Genomic DNA, 16,071 nt, shown 5'->3' on the forward strand with positions numbered 1-16,071 from the left:
GTGACTCCTGAGTGACATCTCCTTCCATTATCTTTACATACAGCATATTCTGTATTTTGTATATTCTGTATTTTGTATATTTTGTATTTTGTATGTTCTGTTCTATATTCTGTATGTTCTATATTCTGTATTCTGTATGTTCAATATTCTGTATTTTGCATGTTCTATGTTCTATATTCTCTATGTTATATGTTCTATATTCTGCATGTTCTATATTCTGTATCCTCTATATTCTGTATTTTGTATGTTCTGTTCTATATTCTGTATCCTCTATATTCTGTATTATATCTGTTCTATCTTCTATATTCTGTATCTTCTATATTCTGTATGTTCTGTGTTCTATATGATGTATCCTCTATATTCTGTATCTTCTATATTTTGTATCTTCTATATTCTGTATTTTGTATGTTCTGTTCTATATTATGTATCCTCTATATTCTGTATCCAACTGTAGCCAACATCTGCATGTAACTACCAGCCTCAGACTTTAACCACGAACATACCACAATTAGAGATGAGCGAATCGAAGTTGACCAACCCGAATTCGTTACGAATTTCATGAACAATTCGATTTGCAACGAATGCGAATATCGCCGCGATTCTATCGCGCAAATCGCTTCATTAAACTCCATTTTACAGCGTTCCAGACTATTGGAGACATAAGATGGCGGATCCACATGTGAGTACATGGGGCAGGGGATTATGGGAGGGTGGGAAACAGCGGCGGGAATGAAGGTAGGCGGGATGACACTGAATCACATGTGAGATGCAGCCTATCAGTGATCACTGACCCCTGTGATGTCACAGCCCCTATATAATCGGCGGCCATCTTGCCTCTCTTCATTTCATCCATGCACTCAGATGGAGAGGACGGGACTGTGTGTGTGAATAGCTCATACCACAGCGTTACACTGCAACTGCTAGTCACATCAGCATTAGGGAAAGGCAGGAGTGCAGAGTGCTGTGCTGTTACACTGAGAAGGATCATTGATTGCTAAACCTCCTATTCACGTTATTGAGCATTGCAGCAGAGAGGGGCAGATAGCTGTCAGCTGCCTCATACAGATCTCCAAGCTGCCTGAACTTTATCAACCATCTTATCTCCTCATTTTTCAGCCCAATTGTTTTTTTAAATTTGCTCCACAAATCTTCTGCTGCTCAGAATTGTGTGACAGAGTGCAATTTAGGGTTTAATCCCTGGAAATTTTTTTTTTGTGGTGCAGCACTGTTGGGTCCTGCTGCTGTTCAGAAATACGTGATTGTTCAGTGGACTGTAGTGCATTTGTACCATTTTGTACCTGTTAATCTGTCAAGGGGCTACATACTGTGTAAGTCCAAACAATAGTATTCACCGGCTGATGTTTTACAAATATACAGAGTTTTTTCTGCGTATAGTTACTAATATTACTGCCCTCATCAGTGCATACCGCATACGTACATCCAAGTATTGTAACATCTAGTACCTGTTAATCTGTCAAGGTGCTCCAAACCGTCAAAGTCCAAACAATAGCATTCACTGGCTGGTGTTTTACAAAAACACTGAGTTTTTTCTGCGTATAGTTGCGCATATTACTGCCCTCATCAGTGCATACCGCATAGGTACATCCAAGTATTGTACCATTTAGTACCTGTTAAGCTGTCAAGGTGCTCCATACCGTCAAAGTCCAAAATATAGCATTCACTAGCTGGTGTTTTACAAAAATACAGAGTTTTTTCTGTGTGTAGTTACGCATATTACTGCCCTCATCAGTGCATACCGCATAGGTACATCCAAGTATTGTACCATCTAGTACCTGTTAATCTGTCAAGGGCCTACATTCTGTGAAAGGACAGTCGTAAGTAATCACCTGCTGCTGTTCTAGACACAAACTGTTTAAAGAGTAGTGTAGCGTATTGTAATACCCTCATAAACGCACAAAGTATGTCAGGCAGAGAAGTTCCAGGACGTGCACAGAGGAGTGGCAGATGCCTAAATACTTCAGGCAGAGTTGGTAGCAGACTTGGGGCGAGTGGCAGCAGGAGTCGCAGCGAGAGGCCTGTGCCGACGTGTGGAGCCGACGTGTGGAGCTGTAACTACGGGCAGGGACAATACTTGTCTTTTACGGCCCACTGGGTAAATGTGGTTCCTGCACAGCCACAACAGCAACTTGGACAGGTCACACCGCTTCCTCCTCCACGCTCTCGCTCACAGCCAGTTGGTCCTGTTACAGTGTGCGCCGCTGCCTCCTCATTCTCCACCGAGTCCTCGATCTCCACTGCATGTCCAAATCTCGGTGGCCCTTCATCGTACCATGTGTGTACGGCACGGCGCTGTCAAGCTGTTCTTCACATGGTTTGCCTTGGTGAACAGAGTCACACAGGGGAGGAACTGCTAAAGTTCATTCGTAAAGAAATCCGAGTATGGCTTACTCCACGAAATCTGGAAATGGGAACCATGGTGACCGACAACGGGAAGGACATTGTGTCCGAGCTGCGACAAGGAAGTGTGAAACATGCGCCCTGCATGGCACACGTGTTGAATCTGGTTGTCAAGCACTTCCTCAAGTATTCACCCCATTTGCAAAACATCCTGAAAATGGCAAGGAAACTGTGCATGCACTTCAGCCACTCATACACCGCCAAGCACACCTTCCTTGATCTGCAGCGTCAGAACGGTATCCCACAACATAGTCTTATTTGTGACGTTGCCACACGTTGGAATTCCACCCTCCATATGTTGGACAGACTATACGAACAAAGAAAAGCCATTACTCCCCTGTGTAACTTCAATGTGAACCAGTGGCAGCTCATACGTGACACCTGCCGTTTGCTGAGGCCCTTTGAGGAAGCCACATTATTTGTGAGTTGCCTGGATTACGCCATGAACGACGTAATTCCACTCCTACATTTCCTAAAACAAATTATTGAAACCATGGCTGGTCACGGCAATGGAGACGTTGCGCCTACATCTTAAGGCTACATGAGCCCTGTAGGGGCTGAACTGGAGGAGGAGGATGATGAGGGGCAGAGCAGAGCACAGTTGGCTGATGCCTATCGGCCACATGGTTCATCCACTCGCAGGTCTGACTCTGGGGGCCCTCTGCACTCACCTTCCACTGCCATTGCTGCTGGGAGGGGTGGCAGGAGCAGTACCAGCTCAATCAGCAGCAGCCTGAGTCTACAGTTGCTGATGAGTAGCTTACTTCACCCGCATAGTGAAGCAACTCATCAGCAGCAGGTAGACATGGAGCAGAACCTGAACCAGCAGGTCGTGGCATTCCTTGACATGGCCATGCCAACAACCATTGAAGATCCGCTGGACTTCTGGGCAGCCAAACTTGATTTATGGCTGCAACTATCAGAGTTTGCCTCGGAAAAGCTGTCCTGCCCGGCCAGTAGTGTGGCATTAGAGCGGGTGTTTAGTGCAGCCTGGGCCATAGTCACCCCAAGGCGAACTCATCTGTCCACTAAAAATGTGGAGAGACTGACATTTGTGAAGATGAATCAGCGATGGATTAGCCAGAATTTCCAGCCACCAATGCCAGATGCCTCAGAGTAGATTGACCATGCTGCTACACCAACATTTCCCAATTATGGTTGGTTATGAAACCCTCTTGGGTTATAAATTAGGGTTATGAAACCCTCTTTGGTACTGTGATTGCCTGCTCCTGGCTTATCCTGTGTCTTTCAGGAACTACGTGCCTCACTGATGCTTCTAAATGAATACGTTCTAAGTCCGATCCCTGTTTATAAGCGGGGTCCCGGCGGGACCCCGCGTCATAGCGGGATCGTCCGGGCGCCTATTTACAGCCGGAACCCGTGGCTAATAGCGCGCGGCCACGATCGTTCGGCCACGCGCTGTTAACCCTTCCGCTGCGGCGCTCAAAGCTGAGCGCCGCATCGAAAGTGAAAGTATGCTTCCCGGCTGATTCAGTCGAATCAAAATCGCGATGCCCTGATCAGCTACCCGGAGAGAAGAAGTTCCCTACCTTATCCGTCGGCGTCCCGGCTCTGATTGATCGCTCCATGCCTGAGTTACAGGCTGGAGCAATCAACCGCCGATTACACAGCTTGTTGCCATGCAACGGTAAGGCAACAATCTGTGTATGCAATCAGCCATTGCAAGCTCATAGATCCCTATAGGAGCTATGGGCTCGCAAAAAAAAGGTGTAAAAAAAAAAGTTAACCCTTTCAGGTATTCCCTTCTGAATTAAAAGTTTAAATCACCCGGCATTTCCTAGTAACAAAATAAAACAGTGTAAATAAAAATAAACATATGTGGTATCACCGCGTGCGGAAATGTTCGAATTATAAAAATATACTGCTTTTAAAACCGCACGTTCAATGGCGTACGCGCAAAAAAAATCCAAAGTCCAAACTAGCGCATTTTTTGATCACTTTTTATACCACAAAAAAAGTGAATAAAAAGTGATCAAAAAGTCTGATTAGAACAAAAATAGTACTGCAAAAAACTTCAGATCACGGCACAAAAAATGAGTCCTCATTGCGCCCTGAACACAGAAAAATAGGGCTCAAAAAATGAAAATTTTAAACGTATACATTTTCCTGCATGTATGATTTTTTTCTGAAATAATACAAAATCAAACCTATACAAGTAGGATATAATTTAACCGTATGGACCTACACAATAAAGATAAGGTGTTATTGTTACCTAAAAATTTACTGCGTAGAAACGGAAGCCCCCAAAATTTGCAAAATGGCATTTTTTCTTCATGTTTGTCGTACAATGAATTCTTTTGCCGTTTCGCCGTGGATTTTTCGGTAAAATGACTAATGTTACTGCAAAGTAGAATTAGTGGCGCAAAAAATAAGCCATAATACAGATTTTTTGGTCCAAAATTTTAAGGGTTATGATTTTTTAAAGGCAAGGAGGAAAAAAAAACGAAAATGCAAAAAAGTGAAATCCCTCAGTCCTTAAGGGGTTAATTTTTGATGTTTAGCAGTAGCTAAATATATACTTAATGCAAATGTCAACATTGATTTTTAAATGTAAGGGGTTGTGAAACCCTCTTGGGAACTGCAAATGCCTGCTCCTGACTCATCCTGTGTCTTTCAGGAACTACTTGCCTTCCTGATGCCTCAGGCCTTGGGCCTTCAATTTTTGGATGTTTAGCAGTAGCTTAATACATGCTTAATGCAAATTTCAACATTGATCTTTAAATTTAAGGGGTTATGAAACCCTCTTGGGTGCTGCGAATGCCTGCTCCTAACTCATTCTGTGTCTTTCAGGAACTATTTGCATCCCTGATGCCTCAGGCCTTGGGCCTTCAATTTTTGGATGTTTAGCAGTAGCTTAATACATGCTTAATGCAAATTTCAACATTGATCTTTAAATTTAAGGGGTTATGAAACCCTCTTGGGTGCTGCAAATGCCTGCTCCTAACTCATTCTGTGTCTTTCAGGAACTATTTGCCTCCCTGATGCCTCAGGCCTTGGGCCTTCAATTTTTGGAAGTTTAGCAGTAGCTAATACATGCTTAATGCAAATTTCAACAATGATCTTTAAACTCGGCGCTCTGCCAGTGCCTTCTCCTGCCCCGCCGGGGCTGATCCGAGGACCTCATTCAACCATCCAATTGGTAGTAGAGACATGCGGTGTGTACAAAGGGCAGGGACTTAATGAACCCGAGCTTATGACACGCGCTTAGTTGTGATTTTTCTTTCCTGGCAAATAATTGCAATACCTGATCCCTATGGCGAACGGGGTTCAGCAGGTTACACGCACCTGTCGGTGAAAGATAGACACACGCTGGTCCGTTCAGTGTAGCGCGCGTGCAGGCCTGGACATCTGAGGGCATAACACACCTGTTATTGCTCGATCTCGTGAGTGATCGTGCAATGTAAGGGGTTATTAAAGCCTCTTGGGTACTGCTGATGCCTACTCCTGACTGCTCCTGTGTCTTTCAGGAAGTACTTGACTTCATGATGCTTCTGGGCTTGGGCCTTTAATTTTAGGATTTTTTAAATACATACATACATGCTTAATTTAAATTTCAACATTTATGGTGCAATGTATGGGGTTATTAAACACTCTTGGGTAGTGTTTTTTTCAAATTTTAGGATAATTATCACAATAACCATTGCACCATTGAACGCTTGTTGCGTGTGATTTTTTAAGTAAAATTTAAAAAAATAAAAATGCGGAGAGGGATGAACTCTGCTTCTTTATTTCATAAAAAAATTATTTTATAGAAGAATGTCTTTTTGTGGTCCACCGTCCTGCATTATAGAGTCTTCTGGACTCTTGGATATGTGCTTGTTCTTAAACAAAGGTACAAAACCCAAAAATGGCCGGTCAGGGATATGTAGACGTTGCGCCTACATCTTACGGCCACATGAGCCCTGTGGGTGCTTGTGAGATTAGGTCCTTTGTAACCACACGGCGGGGTCCGGGACACAAATTTTCATTTAAATTTCAAATAAAAAAAATCACACATTTCAATGGTCTCCTCATGCTGCAGCCAACTTCAGGCTGCATCATTCTGGTTATATATAGAGAGCACTCGCTGTCCTAAATTTTTGTTAAAATTTTTTGTCAAAAGTGTTTGTCTTTTTTATTAGGGATCGTGAAGCTTTGGTGCGTACTCATGCATCAGCCAACTCCAGCCTGTGTCATTCAGGCAATATATGGTTTACTGATGGCGCTGCTGGGCCTGGGTCTGGGAATTTCTAATTTTCTCATAGGTAGCACCCGCTATCCAAAAGTCTTCTTCATAAATTTCTACAATTGTTGAGTTTTTTGGAGAGATTGTGAAGCCCTAGTGTGTACTCATGCATCAGCCAACTCCAGGCTGTGTCATTCAGGCAATATATAGGTAGCACCCGCTGTCCGAAATATTCTTACATTTTTTTTTTTTTTAAATGGTTGTTTTTTCTTTGGGATTCTGAAGCCCTGGTGTGTACTCAATGCTGCTTCCTGCTACACTCTGTCAGCCTGTTGGTCCTGTGACAGTGCGCTACTCCGCCTCCACATCCTCCACTGTGTCTTAAGCCTCCACGGCCCGGACAAGTCTCAGTGGCCCTTCAGCATACCATGTGTGTAGGTCACGGTGGTGTCACGCTGTTCTTCACATGGTTTGCCTTGGCAAGAAGTCTTGGAAACAATGGCCGGTCAGGGCAATAGAGACGTTATGCCTAAATCTCACGGCCACATGAGCCCTGTGGTGGCTTGTTGGATTTGGTCCTTCGTACCCACACGCTGGGGTCCGGGACACCCAAAGGTTTGTTTTAAATTTCAAATCAAAAAATGATGGAGCTGCTGGGCCTCGGTCTGGGAATTTCAACTTTTTCTCATATGTAGCACTATCCAAAATCTTTTTTAAAAATTTCTAACATTTTGTTGTTTTTTGGGGGGATTGTGAAGCCCTGGTGTGTACTCGTGCATCAGCCAACTCCAGGCTGTGTCATTCAGGCAATATATGGGTTACTGATGCCGCTGTGGGGCCTGGGTCTGGGAATTTAAAATGTTCTCATAGGTAGCACCCGCTATCCAAAATCTTTTTCAAAAATGTATAAAATTGTTGTGTTTTTTAGGGGGGATTGTGAAGCCCTGGTGTGTACTCGTGCTTCAGCCAACTCCAGGCTGTGCCATTCAGGCAATTTATTGGTTACTGATGCTGCTGTGGGGCCTGGGTCTGGGAATTTCAAATTTTCTCATAGGTAGCACCCGCTATCCAAAATCTTCGGTTTAAATTTCTTAATTCATCTTTTAATCTTAGGGATTGTGAAGGCCTAGTGCCTACTCATGCTGCTGGCAACTCCGGGCTGTGCCATTCAGCCACTATATGGTCTCCTCATGCTGCCAGCACCTCCACACTGTGCCATTCAGCCACAAAATGGTCTCCTCATGCTGCCAACCCCTCCACTCTATGTCATTCAGTCACTATATGGTCTCCTGATACTGATGCCACCACCAGGCTTTGTCATTGAGCTGCTGTGCGGCAGTGATTCTAAAAGCAATGCCGGTAATCTGCATGTTATTCTGAATAACAGTATTATTTCACTAACCCAGCGCACTCCATATGCGTTTTAGAACACAGCAAAGTGTTCTATACCCCTATAGAGGCTGTATGTAAGCTAGAAATAGCCTTTTTTAATATAGATTTGCCGCGAAAAAATTCAGATCAAAACAAACCTTTTCGGGAAAATGCGGCGAATCGGCCGAATCAAATTTTTAATAAGTTCACTTATCTCTAACCACAATCATTAGCAATTGCGTCATGCAGAGAGTGAACTTACAGGTGAACAGGGGTCTTATTGATACCCCTGTGACACTATTGTGGGGTGCTGATCAGTTTGGCAGCTGGAGGACTCCTAATGGCTTCCGTGCCTTCCATAGGGAGATCCTCTTGTACAGTCTGCCTCAGGCATGGACGGATTACAGGACCAAGACAGGTTATCACTTGGGGTTATTTAGTTTAGAGAAAAGACGTCTTAGGTGGATCTGATCACAATCTACAATTATATGAATGGACAGTACAGAGATCTTTCTTAGAATCTTTTAATATATAGGCTGGTAAACATGACAAGGGGGCATCCTCTTCATCTAGAGAAAAGAAGGTTTCACCATTATCCCAGACAGAGATTATTTACTGTAAAAGCAGTGGGACTATGGAACTCTTAGCCCCATGAGGTTGTGATGTCTGAATGAATAAACAAGTTCAAGGGAGGCATGGGTGTTTTTTTAGAAAAATATAATATTACAGGTTATGGATAATAGATTTTATTCTGATGTCATATTGGAATCGGAAAGGATTTTTTCTCTGTTAAGTGGCAATTAAAATCAGATTTTTGCCTTCCTCTGGATCAACACAGTAGGGTTTTAGGTTCAACTGGATAAACTCTTGTCTTTTTTTTTTTTAAACCTAATAAACCATGTAACTTTAAGGTCTCGTCTGGTCAGTTTGTGCATGCTGCACTCTGGCCAACTTAGTGTTAATGTGTCTAGCCAATCAAAACCTAAGAGGGGTTATATCTAGCCTTCTCAGGCCTTCCTTCAGCCTTGCTTCTGATTCTTAGTATTACCTTGTGCACTTTCTGTTTGCCATGGTTTTCTGTCCAGTGTAGCTTTTTGCTTTATTCCGATATCTTTATTATGTGTACCTGTCAGCAGCTTATTTAAAGGGGTACTCCGGTGCTTACACATGTTATCCCCTATCCAAAGGATAGGGGATAAGATGCCTGATCGCGGCACCCCGTTTGTAATCAATCCCCGGAGCGTGTTCGCTCCGGGTCTGATTACCTGCGACCGCAGGGCCGGTGGCATGTGACGTCACGCCTCCGCACCCGTGTGACGTCACACTCCGCCCCTCAATGCAAGCCTACGGGAGGGGGCGTGATAGCTATCACGCCCCCTCCCGTAAGCTTGCATTGAGGGGCGGAGCTTGACGTCACACGCCGCCGGACCTGTGATTGCCGGTATTCAGACCCGGAGCGAACATGCTCCGGGGACTGATTACAAACGGGGTGCCGCGTGCATGATCACGGGCATCCCCAGCTGCGGGACTCCCGCGATTAGGCATCTTATCCACTTTAAGCTTACACTAATACACCTCGCCTGTGAAAGGACTTAGGGGGAGATTTATCAAAACCTGTGCAAAGGAAAAGATGCTAAGTTGCCCATAACAACCAATCAGATCGCTTCATTTATTTTGCAGAGACCTTGTTAAAAATGAAAGAAGCGATCTGATTGGTTGCTATTGGCAAATGGGCAACTTTTCCTTTGGACAGGTTTTGATAAATCTCCCCTTTAGTCCCTGTAGCTAACGCTTATATCCTGCATCTGCATCTTTTCTGATTACCTGGTTTTTGTGACTCTGGCTCTATCATGGGTTTCCCTCTGGTTCTCGTCTCTGTACATTACTGTCCTCTTGGCTTCTGATTTGTCTTGTTGTCAATCCTTTGTTTCCCTGGAGTGTTGTATTAGTGCATATTTACCTTCTGTATTCTGACTGTTTCCCTACCCAGCACTTTAACACAATTTTACACAATTTTAACTTTAGAAAGTAAGTGTTTTTGGGGATTGGTATGAAATTTTTACAGTTTTTGGGGTCATTGGAAATATTCTGACCAGAATGGTGTATTTGTTGCAGATCCAAATAACCAAATCACTGACTTCCATAATGAAGAGGAATTGGATAGGAATAAAATATCCTGGTATATACTCCTCCTGAGTGTAATTATTCATAGTGCAGAGGCAATAAAAGTGTTCATGAGTCGGCTAGATACTGAGGGGTGTGGGTTTCTTTTGTGTAAATTCTATAATTCTACTCATTGCAAAAAATGGTAAAATGCCCGCAGTTTATCACAGTAATGTATAACTGTGTGTCAAAGGGGCAAAAAAATAAATAAAAAAGATATATATATTGGTACATAGAACAATAAAAGTACAGTTGACTACATTAGGGAGATTCCTGGAAGAAGATGGGTGGATTGGGTTGTGGCTGCTGTGAAAATCTGGGCTCTCATTTTGTTTCTAATTACAATAAATCCATCAATACATTTTCCTGTGTTGATCTTCTTGGGCTACAGGAGGCATTATCATTGATTCAGAAGATTTCATATGAGCCAAGAAGTATCTCAGATCACTTGCTATTGTTCATAGTTTTAAAGAGCAGCTGTCACCAAATAAAACTTTTAATATACATTTATATGAATACACCTTAATAAAATGGGAATGGTTGGTGATATTAACTTCCTGTTTGTGGCACATTAGTATATGTGAGGGGGGAAACTTTTCAAGATGGGTGGTGACCATTGCGGCCTTTTTGAAGTTGGCCATTTTGAATCCAACTTTTGTTTTTTCAATAGGAAGAGGGTCATGTGACACATCAAACTCATGGGGAATTTCACAAGAAAAACAATGATGTGCTTGGTTTTAACGTAACTTTATTCTTTCATGAGTTATTTACAAGTTTCTAAAATGTGTTCAATGTGCTGCCCATTGTGTTGGATTGTCAATGCAACCCTCTTCTCCCACTCTTCACACACTGATAGCAACACCACAGGAGAAATGCTAGCACAGGCTTCCAGTATTTGTAGTTTCAGGTGCTGCACATCTTGTATCTTCATAGCATAGACAATTGCCTTCAGATGACCCCAAAGATAAAAGTCTAAGGGGGTCAGATCGGGAGACCTTGGGGGCCATTCAACTGGATATGCGAAATTGCTATATGATCATGTGTTTCCCTCTTTCTGCACTGAAGCTGGCATGTTCCCTGAGTTTTTCCAGCAAGATGGTGCACCACCACATTTTGGGTGTCCGAATTGGTCGTTGTGGGCCATTTGAATGGCCCCCAAGGTCTCCTGATCTTACCCCCTTAGGCTTTTATCTTATCATCTGAAGGCAATTATCTATGCTGTGAAGATACAAGATGTTAAGCACCTGAAACTACGGATACTGGAAGCCTGTGCTAGCATTTCTCCTGCGGTGTTGCTATCAGTGTGTGAAGAGTGGGAGAAGAGGGTTTCATTGACAATCCAACACAATGGGCAGCACATTGAACACATTTTGTAAGTGGTCAGAAACTTGTAAATAACTCATGAAAGAATAAAGTTTTGTTAAAATCAAGCACATCATTGTTTTTCTTGTGAAATTCACAATAAGTTTGATGTGTCACATGACCCTCTTCCTATTGAAAAAACTAAAGTTGGATTCAAAATGGCCAACTTCAAAATGGGCACCATGGTAACCACCCATCTTGAAAAGTTTCCCCCCTCACATATACTAATGTGCCACAAACAGGAAGTTAATATTACCAACCATTCCCATTTTATTAAGGTGTATCCATATAAATGGCCCACCCTGTAGTGTTCCTATTGTAATTAGCAGACACTTTCCCATTCAGTTGCTTTTAAAATCAACAACATAAATATGATTAAAATGTAATATAAAAATCAGCCACTAGTTGGCTCTGTTCTGTTCCCTGCCACAATTAATACCGTGAGTTTGGTCTCCTCCAGGCCTGGCAGGAGTCCGAACTCATCAAATGTTTCTCTGCATGGAGCTTGATTGGCAGCTGCACAGAAAGTGAAAGCTTCACAGATTCTCACAGAAAGCTGCACGGACTGAAAACTGCAGGAAAGCCTCACTGATAGCATCACAGACTGAAACATTCTTCTATTCCTCACAGCACTTCAACGATGTGAGGGCAGAAGTTGTCCCCAGCAGGCTTCAGTGATGTAATGCATGCTGGGAAATGCGCTATGAAAGCAAGGGGAAAGTTAAGATACACAGCTTTTTAAAGGAAAACTGTCACATATTTTCTCCCGCACTATCCACAGGTATTGGTGGATAGTGTGGGAGACACTGATTAAAACGAGCCCTACCTTGGACTGATTCGCACCGCCGTTCACCCGCAATTGTAGTTTTAATCTCTGTGTATATCCTGCTGTAACTGGCAAAGGCGGGGCTTCTGCGGGCTAACAGACACTGATGTCAGCGCCGCTGACTATTCATGAGCGGCGCTGATGTCAGTGTCCGTTAGCCCGCATAAGCACCGCCTTTGCCAGTTACAGCAGGATATACACAGAGATTAAAACTACAATTGCGGGCGAACGGTGGCACGGATCAGACCAAGGTAGGGCTCGTTTTAATCAGCGTCTCCCACACTATCCACCAATACCTGTGGATAGTGCGGGATAAAATATGTGACAGTTTTCCTTTAAAGCTCTGAAATAGTTTTTGAGGGGTGTTAGGAGTAGTTAGAAACATAGCCTAAGTTAGTTTAGAACAGTTTATTTGGTGACAGGAACTTTTTAAATATGGAAAAGGATAAAAATTAGACTTGAATATTTATGCAGATTCATCATTTTATCCCTCATAATATTTATTTACACAGATCATTCTGAGATTACATTGTGGTTTTGTTTTGCTTTAAATACAGGAGAACAATGTGACTGAGGTCAACGAGTTCCTTCTCATAGGATTTCAAGGCAGCAAGAATATGAGAATTTCTCTGCTCTGTCTTCTTCTTGTGGTTTATTGTCTGACATTATGTGGGAATCTCCTGATCATCACCCTGGTGTCCACCAGCAAGAACATTCACACCCCAATGTACTTCTTCATCTCACATCTGTCCATCAGTGACATATTGTTGACGTCAGATATTGTCCCCAACATGTTCCATATCTTATTGAATAATGGCGGAACCATAACTTTTATTGGTTGTATGACTCAGTTTTGTTTCTTCGGTACTGCAGAAACATTTGAATGTCTTCTCCTAACAGTGATGTCTTATGACAGATATGTGGCCATTTGTAATCCCCTTCATTATATTTCTATTATGACAAGCACATTTTGTGTGATATTAGTCATTGTGTGTTGGTTGATCAGCTTTTTTAATGGATTCATTTACATTTTTACACTGTCCAGGCTGAAGTTCTGCGGAGCGAATATCATTGACCATTTGTTCTGTGATCTTGTTCCCTTAATAGAAATGTCCTGTTCTGATACATTTCTTATGAAAGTACAAATGTATTTACTAAGTATTCCAGTACTGATCATTCCCAGCATAATAATTGTTATTTCCTATGTGAACATTGTCCTCGTCATCTTACGGATCCCATCTAATATCAGTAGACAGAAAGCTTTCTCCACCTGTAGCTCCCACCTCATTGTGGTCACCATATTTTACTGCACTCTGTTTAGTGTTTATGTTCTTCCGACTAGAGGACAAACATCAAATCTTAATAAAGTCATATCCCTGCTATATACTGTATTTACTCCACTGGTTAACCCCATTATATACAGCTTTAGAAACAAAGATATTAAGAAATCAGCGCAAAATGCTATTCAAAAATATCTCTGACCTGTTGTTGTGTTTAGTTTTGCGCAACCTGAGCCCGGTGAACCTCTATTCGACCCGAATTTCAGGTTCTGCTCTTCTTGCACAATTTTAGAACTTTTACCAGTTTGGTCGTGCAAACTGGTACAAGTGCAAAAACATGTGAAAATCCAGGCATTGGAATCTGGCATGGAGAATCTGCTACAGCAGAGTCCCATTGAATTCATCAGGATTCTATTGCTCTGTGCACACTGCAAATTTCCGTGCCAGATGTTACTAATTTCAGTGTCCACACAAAGAATGAACACATTAATTCTTTGTGCGGAAACTGCATGTGAGACAGAGTATTCCTGTGTGGTCCCAGCACTGGTGCCCCCCGCAGTGTCTTGAATGTCCACACAGAGATTTTCAGAGTGAACAGTCCGGAAGAGTAAATATAGTCTAACAGTGCATTCTGACCAGGCAGAGATGGTAGGTTGCAGAAATACAGAGAGAGAAGAGATATAGAGAGATAAAGAGAGAGAGAGAGAGAGAGAGAGAGAGAGAGAGAGGACAGACACTGTGTGTGAACAGGAGCCACAATCCTTAAGCCAGAATCCTAATCCCTGAGCCAGAATCCTTTTCCTAACTATAACATCCGCAGTGCGCAAATCCTATAGAGGTTCTACAATTGTCCACAGGAAAAAAGTTATAATTCCCAACCTCTTTGTGTATGGGCTGTTCATAGGGGGACCTCCTGACCATTCCTACAAAACCCTTTGTCAAGACTCATACAAAAAAAAAAAATATAAAAAAAAAAAACTGAACAAGTACTGAACAGAGAAAAGCTGTGCTGCGGCAGACCTGTATGATAGCAATGCCTAGGCATAGCACCTTTACTCACATATACAGGGATTAATCACAAAAACAGTATACCTACAGGCTGTACTATGGTAGCAGAGTAAAAAGCATGTGCAAATAAAATGCATCAGCCTAATAAAGGCATTATAGATTTATTTCCCTGGTTCAATGAAACCAGCATTATATCTTCCTAGTTGTTAAATATCAGCAGAGTACAAAGGAAGTGCAAGTGACATGCATCTGCCCTGTTAACACAGTTTTTGTAAATATTATTGGTTTCATCCAATACATATTATATCTTTCTAGTTGTGTGATAGCATCAAAGTAAAAACTGTCTACAAGTGACAGACATCTGCTCTGTAAACAGAGTATTTGAGAAAATAATTAATTTCATTAAACAAAATCTTTTACAATACCCCAAAAATATGTCTGGTCAAGGAATTTTTCATAATAAATGCTCTGTTTCCTCATCTCTGTCTTTGCTTCCCCCTCCCTACTGCTAGGCAGATGGATAACACTAGCCAAGAGGAGGAGTTGTGTCATATTCAGCCTGTGGAGCGTGTTGTTGAAGTGGCGGAGGGGGATGTAGTTGTCGAGCATAGCACTAGTGGGACTGGTGGTAGTCACGGTGGGGATACTGTAAGGCATCATGGTGGATGTGCTGATGGGGAACAACTAGGCCACAATGACACATCAGAAGTTCTTACTGAGAGGAGTGGTGGGGATGATAAAGAGGAGTTTGAAGAGGAGGATGTCAGCAGGTCTGTTGGTTTGATCAGCTCAGGAGGAGGTGACGGTGACAATGATTCTGGATCTGAAAGCTTGAGAAACAACGTTCTACAACAGGGGCACAGTTGGGTAGGGATGTGCCTAGCTCTTTACAGTACCAGATGCAGTAAACCAGGTTTATTCTTGAGAACGATAATGATCTACAGATGATGACGCAAAATAGATATTTCATTACATTTAAGAGAAATAAGATGATAGGAGGGGTCATAAAGAATAGGCGGGAAATACATTTAAAAAGAGAAACTACTTGGTTGAATGAAACAGAACCAAATGGAAACTATCCATGCAAAAATTGTTCTTTCTATAGGAGGCCAAGAAATTAATGTGCAACAATTTGTCACCTGCCATAGTCTACTGTATTATGTGACCAATGAGTTATATTATGTGAGTAAGATGAAAAGAAACTTATTTAAGAGAATAATAGAACATTTATATTGATCAAGTACAGGAACAGGAGCCACCAAGTTAAGCACATGCAGGAAAAACACGATAGAAATCTGACAGGATTCCAGTTTGCTGGCTTAGAACATATAGAGGGAGATTTATCAAAACCTGTGGAGAAGAAAAGTTGACCAGATGTCCATAGCAACAAAGGATGAGCGAATCGAATCTGACGAATCTGAATTTGTTAAAAATTTGAGGAAAAATAAAATTTGCAA

At 42.3% G+C, this 16,071-nt stretch overlaps 1 protein-coding gene across 1 annotated transcript in view; it reads left to right on the forward strand.

Annotated features, from left to right (window-relative positions):
- Positions 1-13,807, forward strand: part of LOC130367174 (olfactory receptor 1009-like) — a 35,830-nt gene extending 22,023 nt beyond the window's left edge. Inside the window, exon 2 of the mRNA XM_056569577.1 lies at positions 12,884-13,807. Coding sequence (XP_056425552.1) covers positions 12,884-13,807 — 924 coding nt within the window. The remainder of the gene's footprint in view (positions 1-12,883) is intronic.
- The last annotated feature ends 2,264 nt before the right edge of the window (positions 13,808-16,071 follow it).

Source organism: Hyla sarda, chromosome 4, assembly GCF_029499605.1.
Source record: "Hyla sarda isolate aHylSar1 chromosome 4, aHylSar1.hap1, whole genome shotgun sequence".
Lineage (NCBI taxonomy): Eukaryota > Metazoa > Chordata > Amphibia > Anura > Hylidae > Hyla > Hyla sarda.